Source organism: Polypterus senegalus, chromosome 18 (assembly GCF_016835505.1).
Source record: "Polypterus senegalus isolate Bchr_013 chromosome 18, ASM1683550v1, whole genome shotgun sequence".
NCBI classification, from domain to species: Eukaryota; Metazoa; Chordata; class Cladistia; order Polypteriformes; family Polypteridae; genus Polypterus; species Polypterus senegalus.
Window position 1 is genome coordinate 9,249,964 of NC_053171.1, and position 15,295 is coordinate 9,265,258.

The 15,295-nt window shown below is 42.6% G+C and overlaps 1 protein-coding gene across 2 annotated transcripts in view; it reads left to right on the top strand.

The window, feature by feature from the left end:
* Positions 1-15,295, top strand: part of kiaa0586 (KIAA0586 ortholog) — a 215,379-nt gene that overhangs the window by 181,264 nt on the left and 18,820 nt on the right. For both annotated transcript variants that reach the window (XM_039741637.1, XM_039741636.1), the window contains exons 23-26: positions 396-640; positions 7,307-7,383; positions 8,182-8,316; positions 14,796-14,982. In XM_039741637.1, coding sequence (XP_039597571.1) covers positions 396-640; positions 7,307-7,383; positions 8,182-8,316; positions 14,796-14,982 — 644 coding nt within the window. The remainder of the gene's footprint in view (positions 1-395; positions 641-7,306; positions 7,384-8,181; positions 8,317-14,795; positions 14,983-15,295) is intronic.

Consider the following 15,295-nt stretch of genomic DNA (forward strand, 5'->3'; position numbering starts at 1 on the left):
GGAGCAGCTTCAGCCACAGACAGACTGCCGTCACCGTCCTGCTCCACTGACAGACTGAGGAGACCCCACACTATGCGACTCTTCAATTTCACATGGAGGTGTAAACATTAATATTATGCAAAGTTTCATTTTTTGCAGTGTACAGTAGTCGGGGTCTGGCCAATCATGGATTCTCCATGATTAACAAGAGATTTACCTGTATTGTTATCACTCTTTAATTTAATATTGTTCTTTATCAGTATGCTGCTGCTGGAGTATGTGAATTTCCCCTTGAGATTAATAAAGTATCTATCTATTAAATAGTGCCTTTCACATCTATCTACCTCAAATCCTGACCGATGCTCCTCACCCTCCAGCTCTGCTCCTTTTTTTAATTCTTCCTTCTTCTCCTTTAGTGAGATGTCTGTAGCTGTTGATGAAGAGCCGCATAGTCCCATTCCACCTTTACCACTACCAGAACGCTCTCCATCACCTGAAGTACCAGTTTTGATCAAACACACCGAGAGCCCTCCTGAGTCTGCGTCTTCAGAGGAGAGCAGTGCTTCCCTGTCGGGCACAGAGACAGAGACTGAGAGCGCGGGCCGGAACATCTCGGAGGGCGAGATCCTCTTCAGCTCGGGGCAGATGCATGCAGCGAGAGGTAAAATATAACATTTTTGAGGAAAACTTCAGGTAGCTGTATAAGTATTGAAGGCTTGAGAGGGACTGAGTGGTTTCCTGAGGCAGGCATTGTCCCTTTGTCACTTGAATGTGTACCTCTTTGTAGCAGGGTAAGGCGTGAGGTGCTGGGGACATTTTCTTGCACTGACTTTGCATGTTCTCCCTCTAGTTAAGATGAGATTTCTCCAATAGCCCCAAATTACAGTCATGTGATAACGCAAGTCCTGTTTTTTTCTTTTGTTTTAATGCATGTGAGCATGTGACCTGATCTTCATTTAAGCCGTATCTTTAAGTAACGACGATGTATGTGAAAAGATAAAACAATGAAAACTTGACTTTGCAATCATTTATTCAGCCTTAAATATGAACAGATGTGCCATTTTTATCTTCTGGGGGGCTGGAAGTCCACCCTTGCCTCTAATAGCTGGTGTCGCCCCCCTCAAGTCGGTGTTTCCTAGAGCTGTCTAGCAGCTGACTGGGAGAAAGTTTCCCCCACTCCTCTGTGCAGAATGCTTTCAGCTGTGCAGTGTATGAGGGGTGTCTTGCGTACACAAATCCCCCCCATAGAATTTCACTGGCATTCAGATCTGCGCTTTGACTTGGCCAGTCCAGAACCTTCCATTTATTTCTTTTTGGTCATTCCTTGGTGGATTTACTGGTACGTTTGAAGGTCATTGACATGTTACAAGGTCTTTCTTCGGGTTGACCTTTAGTCTTCTGACAGGTGGTCACACATTATCGTCAAGGACCCTCAGGTACAATGAGGAATGCATGCTGGGTTCTATGATGATGAGCTACCCAGACCCAAGTCGTAGCATTTCCACCACCATGCTTTACAGCTGGTAGCAGGTTCCTCTGGTCAAAGGCTGTCTTTGGTTTACATTTGTAGGAGTCCACCACCTCTACATCCACTCCAGACACAGAGGGTCTTTGGTGCAAAGAAAGACAATAAGCAGGTCCTTGGTCTGGCTGATGTGAAGACGCAGACGGTTCTGTTTGCACCAAGAAACAAAGGTCTCTGCCTGACGCCTCTCCTCCATCTCATCCTTCCCATAAGTGCCGAATTATCCGATGATTTCTACAAGTGACATCACCTGCTGCTATATTTATAATAGTAGATACTAGCTGACGCTATGGCGGTGTAAGAATAGGAACGGAAAACGGTGAGAAAGAAATTCAAAAATCAAGACGAAAGAAATACTTCTTGAAAGACGCAGTTGTGAATAGGTGTTTTGCTGGAGACGACAGATAACGAGTCGAAAGATCTAATCTCAGAAAGAGTTTGAATTTCAGCTTCACCACCATAAACTGCAGATGTTGCCATGTATTGATAGTACTCCTGACTTGTTGTGATAACTCGAGTTGCGTTGGAAAGAACAACAGGAAGAACGTCTCCAAATCTGTTCCAATGTGATGGAACGGAATCTACTGTCCTATGTCGTCGTGAGAGTGCATTGACTTTGTCAATCGTTTGTGTCAAGAAATAACCCACTAACAGGAACAGGCAGTTGCCGGATCCCGGAATAGAGATGACGTTGTACAAAAACCCATCAACAGAGAAGATACTATTGTTCATTTTATAACAAAGGCTTAGGAAACAACCGTCGCAGTATAACGTAAATAGCAAGGAGCAAAACCATTGGCAATGGTCGAGAGGACTACGGCAAAGACTCCCAGGTGCAGACATGGCCGAAGTGAAAGGTCACGCAGTCAGGCTAGATATCGGGAGGTGACATGACACCAATGGGGTCATGAGAGAGGAGCTGGGAATGCGTTAGTCCGAAGGAGGAATGAGACTCGAGAAAAGCGGCATGGGGGTGTATGGGAGGCCGCAGGCAGTGTGGGGAAGGGTTTGTAAGAGGACGAATAGGAATCGAGAAATGCTGTGTGGGCGGGACCGGGTTTGAAGAAGAAGCAGGACGAACCAGAAGAGAAGTATATATAAGAAATTCAGGGTGAAGAGAAAAGGAGGCAGGCCTGTTCCTTGTGACTCTCCAGTGTTGCTTACACAGACCTTGAGCTTCATAAACTACAGTCTGGTCTGCCCAACAGGTGGTCCGTTATCCAGGACCCCATAAGAACATCCACCTGCATGTCTCTGAGCTGACCTCTTAACAGGGTTGGCTGTCTTCTGGTGTTTTGACCAAGCAAGTCTATCATTTGCCTTGACTGTCTAGAGCACATTGCTTCAGAAGTCCTGGTCATTTCCAAGGTGTTCATGGGTAATCTTTAGTCTTGTATGTCCAGACAGCAGAGGTCTCCTCCTGTCACCCCTCCCATGGAGGTCTAATTTGTGCAGCCTCTTTCTAATTGTGTACTAATGCACTTCAACTCCAACAGTGGCAAAAAAGCTACCTGCTGGTCCCATGATGAAATTCTGGGGTTGTTAGAGTCGCAGAGGTTATTCCAGCTTGAATGGAGGCTTGCACGTGAGTGAGGAGGGTCCTGCCCGGCTCCCCACTCCTGACGTCATGCTACCCCTCCCCTCGGCCCACAGCCTCTGTCACAGATTAGCACATACAGGGAGTGCAGAATTATTAGGCAAGTTGTATTTTTGAGGATTAATTTTAATATGGAACAAACACAGTGCTATCAGTCAATCCAAAATGTTAATAAACCTGAAACCTGAATGTTTCACAACGGAAATGTGAGTGTGAACATCATCAGGGGAATACATATGTGCGCACAATTATTAGGCAACTATTAGTGTGCAGATTTATTATGCAACTAAAGGAAAAATGAAAATTTTCCCATCTCACTTGTTTATTTTCATCTGTTATAGTGAGAATAATAAACAAACACCTCAAAATTTACAAATAAACATCTCTGACATTTCAAAAAAAATCAATCAATGACCAATATAGCCACCCTTCTTTCCAATAACAGTCATAAGCCTTTCCATTCATGGAGTCTGTCAGTTTCTTGATCTGTTGACGATCAGCTTTTTGTGGAGCAGTGACTACAGCCTCCCAGACACTCTTCAGAGAGGTGTATTGTTTTTCTCCCCCGTAAATCTAGCGTTTAAGAAGTGCCCACAAGTTCTCGATAGGGTTTAGGTCAGATGAGGAAGGGGGCCATGTCATTATTCCTTCATCTTTAAGGCCTTTACTGGCTGGCCACGCAGTGGAGAACTTCGATGCAAGTGATGGAGCATTGGCCTGCATAAAATCATGGTCTTCTTCAAAGATGTCTTTTCCTGTATCACTGTTTGAAGAAAGTGTCTTGAAAAACTGGCAGTAGGTTTGGGAGTTGATTTTGAGTTCATCTTCAATGCAAAAGGTCCAACTAGCTCATCTTTAAAAATACCAGCTCATACCAGTACCCCACCTCCACGTTGGAGTGGAGCTCTGTGCCATTACTGATCCACAGGTCCATCCATCTGGTCCATCAAGAGTCACTCTCATCTCATCGGTCCATAAAACCTTTGAAAAAATCTGTCTTCAGATATTTCTTGGCCCAGTTTTGACGTTTCAACTTATGTTTCTTGTTCAGTGGTGGTTGGGTTTCAGCCCTCCTTACCTTGGCCATGTCTTTGAGCACTGAACACCTTGTACTTCTGGGCACTCCAGGTAGGTTGCAGCTCTGGAATATGAAAGTACTGGAGGATAATGGGTTCCTGGTAGCTTCACGTTTGATTCTTCTCAAATCTTTGGCAGCTAATTTGCATCTTTTGTTCTCAACACGTTTCTTGCGACCCTGTTGACTATTTGCAACAAAATGTTTGATGGTTCTGTGATCACACACCAATATCTTAGCAATTCCAAAAGTGCTGCATCCCTCTGAAAGACTTTTTACAATTTTTGACTTTTCAGAGTCAGTTAAATCTCTTTTTTGGCCCATTTTGCCCGAGGAAAACTAGCTGCCTAATAATTCTGCACACCTTGATATAGGGTGTTGATCTCCTTAGGCCACACCCTCCCTCATTACACAAATACACATCACCTGACGTGCTTAAATCCAATAAGCATTCAAGTTAATACAGCTTGGAGTTGGAAAATACGCATTAAAAATGATGATATGGTCAAAATACTCACTTGCCTTATAATTGTGCACACAGTGTATATATCGGTCCTCCAAGCGAACTGTGATACTTATAATGATGAGAGAAGTCGCAAAATCAACCGAAACGTTCAAGCAAATTGTAGAAAAGTTGTTCTCTCGTGAAAAGCAGGCAGACATTAGATTTTATATATATATAAAGATATGCAATGAATGAGCTGCAAAATGTAAATGAGGCATGATGTTTGTAATGATATATCAGATGTATCTATAGATATCGTGTACAATGAAGATCAAATCCTGACATGTCCACAAATGTAAAAAAAAAAAGGGTGAACTTACTTTTTCAAATAACTGATGTCTTTTAAATATTCTCTTCAGTCTGCATTAAAGTTTGTCTGACAGGTACATGCGATTCTGTTCATTATAACAGATGTAAAAACTTCTTTTCATTATAACAGATGTCTCTCACAAAAGAAGAGAAATAAGAGTGGCCAGTAGGTGGCAATCTAAGGCACCTGACTGCTAATCTGGCTTCTATCCTCCGATGGCACACACAGCATTGTCACATAATCCACTCGCGTTCAGGCCCTTTTAAAGTGGGCTGTGCCTCCATACACAATCATCTCCTGATCCTGTTCACTCACAGCAGTCCGTTAGCATCACGACACGTGAACGGGGCTTACTTGTCTTGATGACAGACATTTCACTCTGTTGATATCTGATTAGGTTTTGTGAATTCTCCACTAATATCCTCAAGACGCAGGGCTCATCAGGTTTTGTCCTGCTGAAGCTGATGGTTTTTGTTTTGCTTTTGAACATTTATTCAAGTGACTGCCAAGATTGTGCGTCAGTTCAGTTTGTCTTTCTAGATAGATTGATAGAATGTATTTGTCCCCATGGGGACATTTGGCCTTTTATAGATGCTGTATAAACAAATAAATACATTAATAGATAGATAAATAAATAAATATCTGTATACACACAGTATGGTCTGAACACACACCAGAATCTTGCCTGAAGAAGGGGCCTGAGTTGCCTCGAAAGCTTGCATACTGTAATCAGTCCTCATGATTTTCAGCCTTTACGTGGAAGAATTAGATTATGATGGTCATGTGGACCTCTGGCCTTCAATCCATCAATGTAAGGACATCACGGTGCTTTGATCAGGTTGTTGGGGCGCAGGTCGCCACCACAGAAAACCAGAAAGAGAACAGCAGAGAAAGTAGGGGTTAGTACGGATTTCGGAGCCACCATGAATGATAATGATAATTAAATATATATACAGAATATTAGGGTTACACTAAAATGAAGCTATGAGAAAGCCATGTTACAATAGTTTGTTTTGAAGTGCTCCACCAAAGCAGCCTGGCGAATATCGGTAAGTTATTCCAGATTTTCGGTGCATAACAGCAGAAGGCCGCCTCACCACCTCTTTTAAGTTTAGCTCTTGGAGTTCTAAGCAGACATTCTTATCCAACAAACAGAAACTAAACAACCCATTTTGAGGTTCCAATCTAAATTTCTTAGAACCAGAAGTACAGGTTGGCGAAGGGAAACAGGAAATTTTCAATTGATGTTAAATACACGAATAAACACATTACAAAATACATTTAATGATGAAATGTATTGTACAGGATATAATGATTGTAATCAATATTCATTTTACGTTTTGAAGAAAATATCATCAAGGTGTTGTCCATTTCTCCGTACACATTCTGACAGCCCGTTGCGGAAATTCAGCATTGCTTGACGTAACATGTCATGAAGAATGCCAGCGATTTCCTCTTCAGTCCTCCTTTTGAGCTCAGCAATGGTTGCAGAACATGTGCAGTACAATTGGCTTTTAAGATGTCCCCACAAAGAGTGAGATCTGGGGATCTCGGAGGCCATGGAATGTCACTGTTGCATGAAATGACACGCCTTCCAAACAGTCGTCAAATAGCTGTCATCGATTGTTGGGCAATATATGAAGTGGCTCCACATGGAGACTTCTGTTTTTAAGGCTGAACCTGTTTGTTCGAAATGCACCCATGTTGTAATCACATGAGCAGACTGGACACGATCATGACATCCTAACTGGTAATGACCTCGAAATTGCCCTTGCGCAGCAGTCACACTATCACCATTCTTGTAAAAGGCTTTAACAGCGAACGCTCGTTGCGCACCACGGCGCTGCTCCATTATAACTAATGGCAAGGGGTCCTAAGCGAGGTTGCATCGGTCCCAAACAACTGCCGATGCCCCAGGGTCGCCAACACCCATTTCCAAAATTTCACTGCGCCACCCTGTATTAAAAGAAGATTTTTTTTCATTTCTCATGCAGATTTTGCAGCAGCTGGGTTGAATTCAGTCAGTTTATTATTTGATTTGCTCAAATTTATGGCGGGCCACTACCAAGGACTAGAGAGAAAGGGTAAACAGAAGTGGAGAGAGTGGGCATCCTCTCCCAGAAGACAGACTTTGTGGAACCTGATGTGTGGACCAGTAAAAATATAATTTCTAGAAAACAATCTGAAGGCTTATCAAAGAGCCAGGATGCAAAATTCGGTCCACGGCTTATTGAAGAGTAGTGGCATAGTTGGCAGGATTTCAGTGTTAACATTTATTATTTATTATTCCTCTCTTCTCTCTTTTGCTTTTCCAGCTTTTGCTGAAGAAGGAGTGATTTTGCCAAATCACAATGAAAGCCTGTCCAGTTCTTTACGTGATGCCCATGAGATGGTGAGAGAGCATTTCATTGCATGAGGGTTCTGTTTAAACCAATTAAATATAATTACTGCGCTGTGGTGGCTACCATGAAATGATCCTAACAGTTTAACCAGTTGTCTATAAACGATGCCCAGCAGTTGCTGCGTTCATTGACAAATGGATATGGATGTGGTTTTGGGTTCATTTTTTTTTCATTTTCACAGTAGCTACTTAAATACAAAGCCTGCAATTTCATGGCGGGTTCCTGGTGAAGTTATAAGGAAGTAAAGAGGACCAACTGTTGAAAGCTGAGCCGATGTGAATTACTGAGTCCTGCATTCTTTACTCTTACTGCCTAAACGTCCTCCCAATTGGCAGACCTTCAGCCTTAATATGACTTAGTGGGGCGGGGGGGAGGTGCTGTGTTCACAGAGTCCCTCTTCTTCTCTAATATTATGTCCAGAAGCAGGCAGGCAAAGGCAGACAGCTTGCTGGCAACATTGCTGCCTGAATGCTTGAGCATATAAGGCAAGGGAATGCCAAGCGCCAAGGCAGAGGCAGATTAAACATTGGGGCCCAGGGACTTTTTAAGGAAAATCAGGCCGGGCTTCACTTTGCACTACTTTACAATCTGTTTGCACATTCCTGATGTTGATGTATGCTGTTCCTCACAATGGCACACCGAACAGCTGCTGTTTCAAGTCAGACGTGAGCAGCAGTCTGCTGCCTTAATGGCTGTTTCATGTTGCCCTATCAGTTGCAGTGTGTTTGTTTGCTAAGTGGTCTAGCGTGTCTGCTCAGTGGGTTTCTCTCTGTTTCTGTCTTGCACAGGATTATGACCCTCCAAGTGAAGGACAGGTGATTAAGAAGCCACACTACAAAAGTCACCGTGACCCTGTACTCTCTCTCCTGGTCAAAATGAACCAGGGCCAGATTGTTCAGCAGCAGCAGCCGCAGCAGCAGCAGGTATTTGGTTGATGACGTCACCTGACCCCTATCCTCTCTTTCTCTCTCTCTCTCCCTGTCTTTGGTCATTTGAAATGAGAATGAGGGGGCACTGATGTACTCTTAGTTGACTAAGGTGGCCAATTGTTAAGCCATAGCTATTAGGGCAATATGGACACGATATTCCATATCCACAAAACTGGATTCTTCCTTTCTTTCTGTTTCTGTGTTCTCTCCACATTATCTGAGATGCTGTGTCTTATTGTGCTCTCTGACCATCTGTGAGACGCACCTTACACGAAAGTTACCTGCTAACCTCTTAGGTCCTTTTTTTTAATTGGAACTGATATATGAAAACCGTCTGTGTACCTGTTATTTGTAACCGTCTTGCCTGGCTCACTCTCCATACATAGTGTACCCCATTTCAACCCAAGGGACGACAACAACAAGATTTATTTCTAGAGCACGTTTTCATACAAATGATGTACTGTAGCTCAAAGTGTTTTATAAGATTAGGCAATACTAAGTAACAAAGGATAAAGTAAGGTCCGATAGCCAGGTGGACAGAAAAAATAAAATGTACATAAACTTTTTTAAGTAAAATGATTTTATTTACTCTAGTTATAAATGCACTAAAAAACAAAAGATACATTTTTCTTTACCCACAATTTTTGGGGTTATACAGTCATATGAAAAAGTTTGGGAGCCCCTCTTGGCCTGCATAATAATGGACTCTCCTTTCAACAATAAAGATCACAGTGGTATGTCTTTCATTTCCTAGGAACATCTGAGCACTGCGGTGTTTTCTGAACAAAGATTTTTAGTGACGCAGTATTTAGTTGAATGAAATGAAATCAAATGTGAAAAACTGGCTGTGCACAAATGTGGGTCCCCTTGTCATTTTGCTGATTTGAATGCCTGTTACTGCTTAATCCTGATTACTTGGTATGATGAGCTCGTTGAGCCTTGAACTTCATAGACAGGAGTGTCCAATCATGAGTGGTCAAAGGTATTTAAGGTGGTCAGTTACAAGTTGTGCTTCCTTCCCTTTGACTCTCCTCTGAAGAGTGACAGACAGCATGGGGTCCTCAAAGCAACTCTCCAAAGATGTGAAAACAAAGATTGTTGAGTCTCATGGCTTAGGGGAAGGCTACAAAAAGCCATCTCAGAGGTTTAAACTGTCGGTTTCAACTGTAAGGAATGGAATCAGGAAATGGAAGGCCACAGGCACAGTTGATGTTAAACCAACCTCAGGTCTGGCAAGACAAGAAAAATACAGGAGCGGCATATGAGCAGGATTGTGAGAATGGTGACAGACAACCCATAGATCACCTCCAAAGACCTGCAAGAACATCTCGCTGCAGATGGTGTATCTGGACATCGCTCTACAATTCAGCACATCTGTATGGCAGGGTGATGAGAAAGAAGCCCTTTCTGCACTCACGCCACAAACAGAGTCGCTTGTTGTATCAAATGCTCATTTAGACAAGCCAGATTCATTTGGGAACAAAGTGCTTTGGACTGATGAGACATAAATGGAGTTATTTGGTCATGACAAAAAGTGCTTTGCATGGTGGAAGAACAACACCGCATTCCAAGAAAAAAACCTACTACCTCCTGTCAAATTTGGTGGAGGTTCCATAATGCTGTGGGGCCGTGTGGCTAGTTCAGGGACTGAGGCCCTTCTTAAAGTCGAGGGTGGGATGAATTCAACCCAATATCAACAAATTCTTCAGGATAATGTTCAAGCATCAGTCACAAAGTTGAAGTTACTTAAGCAGGGATTGGATGTTCCAACAAGACAATGACCCAAAACACAGTTGGAAATCTACAAAGGCATTCATGCAGAGGGAGAAGTACAATGTTCTGGAATGGCCGTCACAGTCCCCTGACTTGAATATCATCGAAAATCTATGGGATGATTTGAAGCAGGCTGTCCATCAAATTGAACTGAACTGGAGAGATTTTGTATGAAGAATGGTCAGAAATACCTCCATCCAGAATCCAGACACTCATCACAGGCTATAGGAGGCGTCGAGAGGCTCAAAGGAGCAAAAGGGGGCTCAGCTAAGTAATGATGTCATATCTCTGTTGGGGGAGCCCACATTTATGCACCTGTCTAATTTTGTTATGATGCATATTTCATATTTTCTGTTAATCCAATAAACTTAATGTCACTGCTGATATACTCCTGTTTCCAAAAGGCATGTCGAATATTAAAAGGAAGTTGATACTTTGAAAGCTCAGCCAATGAGAAACAAAAATCCAAAGAATGAAGAGGGGTTCCCAAACTTCTTCATATGACTGTATATGTTTAAATAAAATTGTGGGGCGCACATAAATTAATTGATTGAAACCATTTTTGAAACTTTTTAGTATGGAGGGGAATTAAAATGTTATTTTATATATATATATATATATATATATATATATATATATATATATATATATATATATATATATTTTATGATGAAAGTAGCTGTTCTATTAATTGAGCAAGGCACCTCCAAAAGACAAAATCTGAGAAGCAGGTTTTACAGGAGCAGAACTGACAGAGGAAACACTGGGCAACGGAGCTTGAGACACACAATGATACCAAGAAGAGGTGTAGGGGGAAAGGTGCAGGTACACTTAGGACAAGAGAGGTTGGGACATATGAAGATACTGAGGAGAGGCTCAGTAGGAGCGCGATTTTTAAATTTCTTCGACGGACAAGCCTAGACTATTTATCTTTTTCTAAACTAAAAAATGAACTGAGACTCCTAAAGCAAAAACATTCTAATAAAATGCAGCCGCTGTCTCGAACCTTCTCACCCAAATTACACACTGTTACACACATGTGCATGGGAGGCAGCTAAAGGGCCTGAATGAGAGTAGTTTTACACCAGACCAGAGGTGGCGGAGTGCACTAACTTTTCCTCTCAATCCTTTACAGACCAGTTACGGGAAATTCTGTGTGGCCTTAATGACAACACTTCCGGTCCCAGCCCCCAGAAATTACGTCACTTCCTCCAGTCTGCTTTAAAACCGCCATCTTTTTGCCAGCAAGGCAGTTCGATACGGGACTCAAACATATTCACATCTTTTATGATTATTTTCTCCTTTTTTTGTCTCTTTTGTCAAATCATTTGTGACAACACACACTTGGCTTATTGTCCACTAGCAAAGCGGCTAACACTTTTACAGTTTCTCAAAACACATTGTAAAGAGACAAAAAGGCACAAGATAAAGGGTCTGGGGCTCCCGAAGGCCAACCCCGTAAATTAAGGTACACAAAAGGCGTAAAAAGAAATGCTTGATACTACGCACATGATAAGTTGTAAATTCTCAAGACGTTGTGCTTCCAAGATGGTGTTGGTCCCCTTTATGAGGAATTCTGGGAGGAAGTGGCAGGTCCAGGTGGTCTGAACCCAGAAGTGATGTCAGAGTGGGAGAGGTCTTCCTTTCTGCAGAGGGAGATGGAGAAGAGGGAGCATTATTAGACAGTGCCCCCTTGTGTCTCTGCGGTAAATAACACTTAGCTAAGCCCTTAGGCGGCTCCCCAAGCACACAAGTGTGACAACAGGAAAGTTATTACACAAGCTCAAGGTCAATTCCCGCCACAGTCGAAACCTGCACTAACATGCAAAAAGACTGACAATGTTAAACATTCAAAGGTCTTGCTTAGCCCTACAGAATTCCCAGAATACACTTCTCCCTGTTCCAGCTTGACTAGTCTTGCAGGCCTTGGCTGTTTACCTGCAAACTGTCCGTTGCAAAGGTTAAAGCATCCACCATACACACTGTTAGTCCGAAAGTGCCATCTCATGAATCCTACTGCACCACATGTGACAAACCATACCCTAGGGCAATGGTCTCAAACTCCGGTCCTGGAGAGCCCAGTTTCTGCAGGTTTTCTTTCTAACCCTTTCATTGACGTGCTCTTGAAGACTCAACCCCTCTCAATTGTTTTTTTTGTCCTCAATTAGCGGTCAAACAATAATGAGATATAAAATGAGCCAAAACATGATCAGCAAACTGTGTTCATCACACAATATCTGAAAATAAAGAAAGGTGAAGGTCTCAGGAATGCTGGTCTGCTCAGGTCCACAAAACATTTTACCAGAGCTCTTAGAAAAGAGAAAATCAGCCATTTTGGAAATGTCTGCCATTGCACAATTAGAGCAGCAACAAGCTGTGGAATTAAAGAGAAGGTTTAATAAACAATAAGACTTTGCTTCTTATTAAGCAACTGGTTGGAGTGAAATTGGTTGGAGTTTTGAGGCCCTGACTTAGTTGGTCTTCTGTTGGCTCACTCACTTCACATTTCATTTCTGTTTGAGTTCTATTGAGGGAAAGAAATGAAGCAATTCAGAGGAACGATAGAGAAATTCAGGGGAACAAAACATAAAAACATGTCAATTAAAATGAAAGGAAAAGGAGTTGATTAGCAGCAAAAACTGGTTACCAATTAGGAAAAGGGTTAGAGTGAAAACCTTCAGCCACTGCAGCCCTCCAGGACCAGAGTTTGAGGCCACTGGCCTAGGGTATCTGGAGAAGTGATGCTGATCTAACGTTTTTTCAAGGAAGACCTTGATGGTGTCTTTGAATCGATTTTTTTCTGGCCGCTGGAAGTAGAAGACTCTCCTTGGGCTGATCACAGCGACTTACAAACAACAAGTGCATGGCTTCCATATTTCTTTTGTGAGCCCTGACAGTTGAAGTCACAGAGAGTGCACCCTTTTGATTTATAGTCCATTGCCTCTGTTTGCCGGGCGGATTAACTTTAATAAGACTCTGGGAACTTGTCTCGCCTCGTTTTATATTACTTTTGTGTGGGTGAGTGACACGTCTGAAGGATTCACATGGTAACGGAAGTTTATAGTTGTGTGATGTAATGTACAGTATGTTGACTTGGAAGGTTGTACAGTTTTGGCCAAAAGTTTGGAGAATGACACAAGTGTTGGTTTTCACAAAGTTTGCTGCTTCAGTGTTTTTAGATCTTTTTGTCAGATGTTTCTATGGTGTACTGAAGTAGAATTACAAGCAACCCAACCATCTAAGAACACTTTGGTGACCAACATGATGAAGCACCAGGCCAAAAGGCAAAAGTGAGAAGTGGCTCTGGACACAACACATTGAAATTTGGGGTCCACGGCCAGAAAACTCCCCATTGAGAACTTGTGGTCAAATCTCAAGAGGCGGGTGGACAAACAAAAAGCCACCAATTCTAACAAATTGCAAGCACTGATTATGCAAGAATGGGCTGCCATTAAATTAGGATTTGCACCAGAAATTGGTTGCCAGCCTGCCAGGGCGAATTGCAGAGGCCTTGAAAAAGAAAGAAGGGCCAACACTGCAAATCTTGATTCTGCACATAAACTTCATGTCATTGTCAATAAAAGCCTTTGAAACTTCCATAGAAACATCTGACAAAAAGATCTAAAAACACTGAAGCAGCAGACTTTGTGAAAACCAATACTTGGGTCATTCTCCAAACTTTTGGCCACCACTGTACTTCATGCAGTAGTCTGTTTAATTGAAGTGAATTGAAGTGAAGATGGCATCACGGCCAAGATGAGTCACAAGGTAAATGTATCGCTGCTTTGAGTTGTACACATGCAACATCTTGAGTCTGAATTAAAAAGAAATATTTTGAGCTTGACGCTCTCAAAAATTAAGTCAAATTATAATATTTAATCAAGGCAGTACGCTTAAACAAAGCAACTGATTGCTGCGGTGGCAGTTTGATGTGCCCGAGTCACGCAGGTAGACGGCTTAACGCTTGTGTGAGGTGCTCGTTCACATTTGCATTTCATTAACATTTTTCATTTCATTAGCTAATCTTTTTCTGTGTGAAATGAGGCATCTGAATGCATAATGAATTTAGCTGGCTCCAAGAGCTACCGCGTTGATAGCCGAATATTAAATAAATTCAAGTGTGCTTAAATTAAAGTTAGAATAGAAATTTTCGAATTATCCCACTCAGCTTTGCATTACCGTGGGCTCCGCAATGAAGCATTAACAATGAGATTTTTCCGTTGCTCCTCAAACTCCGCCACTAGCAGGACATGTCTGTTACAGTAGGTACAGTCGACTCCAGAAATATTGGCATCCTTCACCAAAATGAATTTATAAAAGGGACCACACACGCAACGAGTGCTTAAACAGTTGGGTAGGCCGCATGCTTTTGTGGTCAAACAGACTTTTGGAAGAAAATATAAAGTTTTCCTTTAGTATCACAAATCTTCATAATAAGGCAAATTCCAAAAAATATTGGCACCCCCATATGTCATCATTTGGTGGAGAAAGAACATTCCGCCTCTTTCTATAGTGCTTAGCAAGGCTGGAGAACACTTGTGGGGTATCCTGGACCACACGTTTTCGTTTTCTACCCTCTTGTTTTTGTTATTTAGCGTGATGCCATTTTGTGTTATTATGGATGTCACCGTTCTGCTAGGATGGGAAGTGGCACCGGCTGATGTCACATCACTCTGTGACCCTCCTATGTGTCTTTTCAGATGGACTTCAGTGAGGACAGCAGCGTCGGAGAGGTCAGCGAGGGACAGAGGCCAAGGCTGACGAGAGCAGCGGAGGTGGTCATGACTGGGCACTCTCTCTTGAAGCCCAGGCCTATGCCGAGCGAACGAGCAAGTGAGCTGAGAGAGCGGCGACCTGCATCACCTGGCCAGTGCCGTGGAGAAGCAGGTAAAGGCTTCTGTTAGCGTCCTCCCTCAATGGCTAAAAGGGGGCCTTGTGGTGAGTGGCAAGTCACCGTGAGACCCTCTTGAGTTTCATGATGCGTACTTAATGTAATGTCCTCCAGTTACATTTGTCTGTGAAAAGATGGTGTCAGTATTAAGAGACAGCCTTCAAAAGGTCCGCTGAGTGAACCGTTCTGTGTGACATGAAGATGGTTTGCTTCAGCAGGCACAGGAAAGCAGCACAGCAGTGGACTATGATGTCAAATATGTCAGCTATGTGTACCTGGGCCTGGGTTAATGTGCCATGGCACTGAATC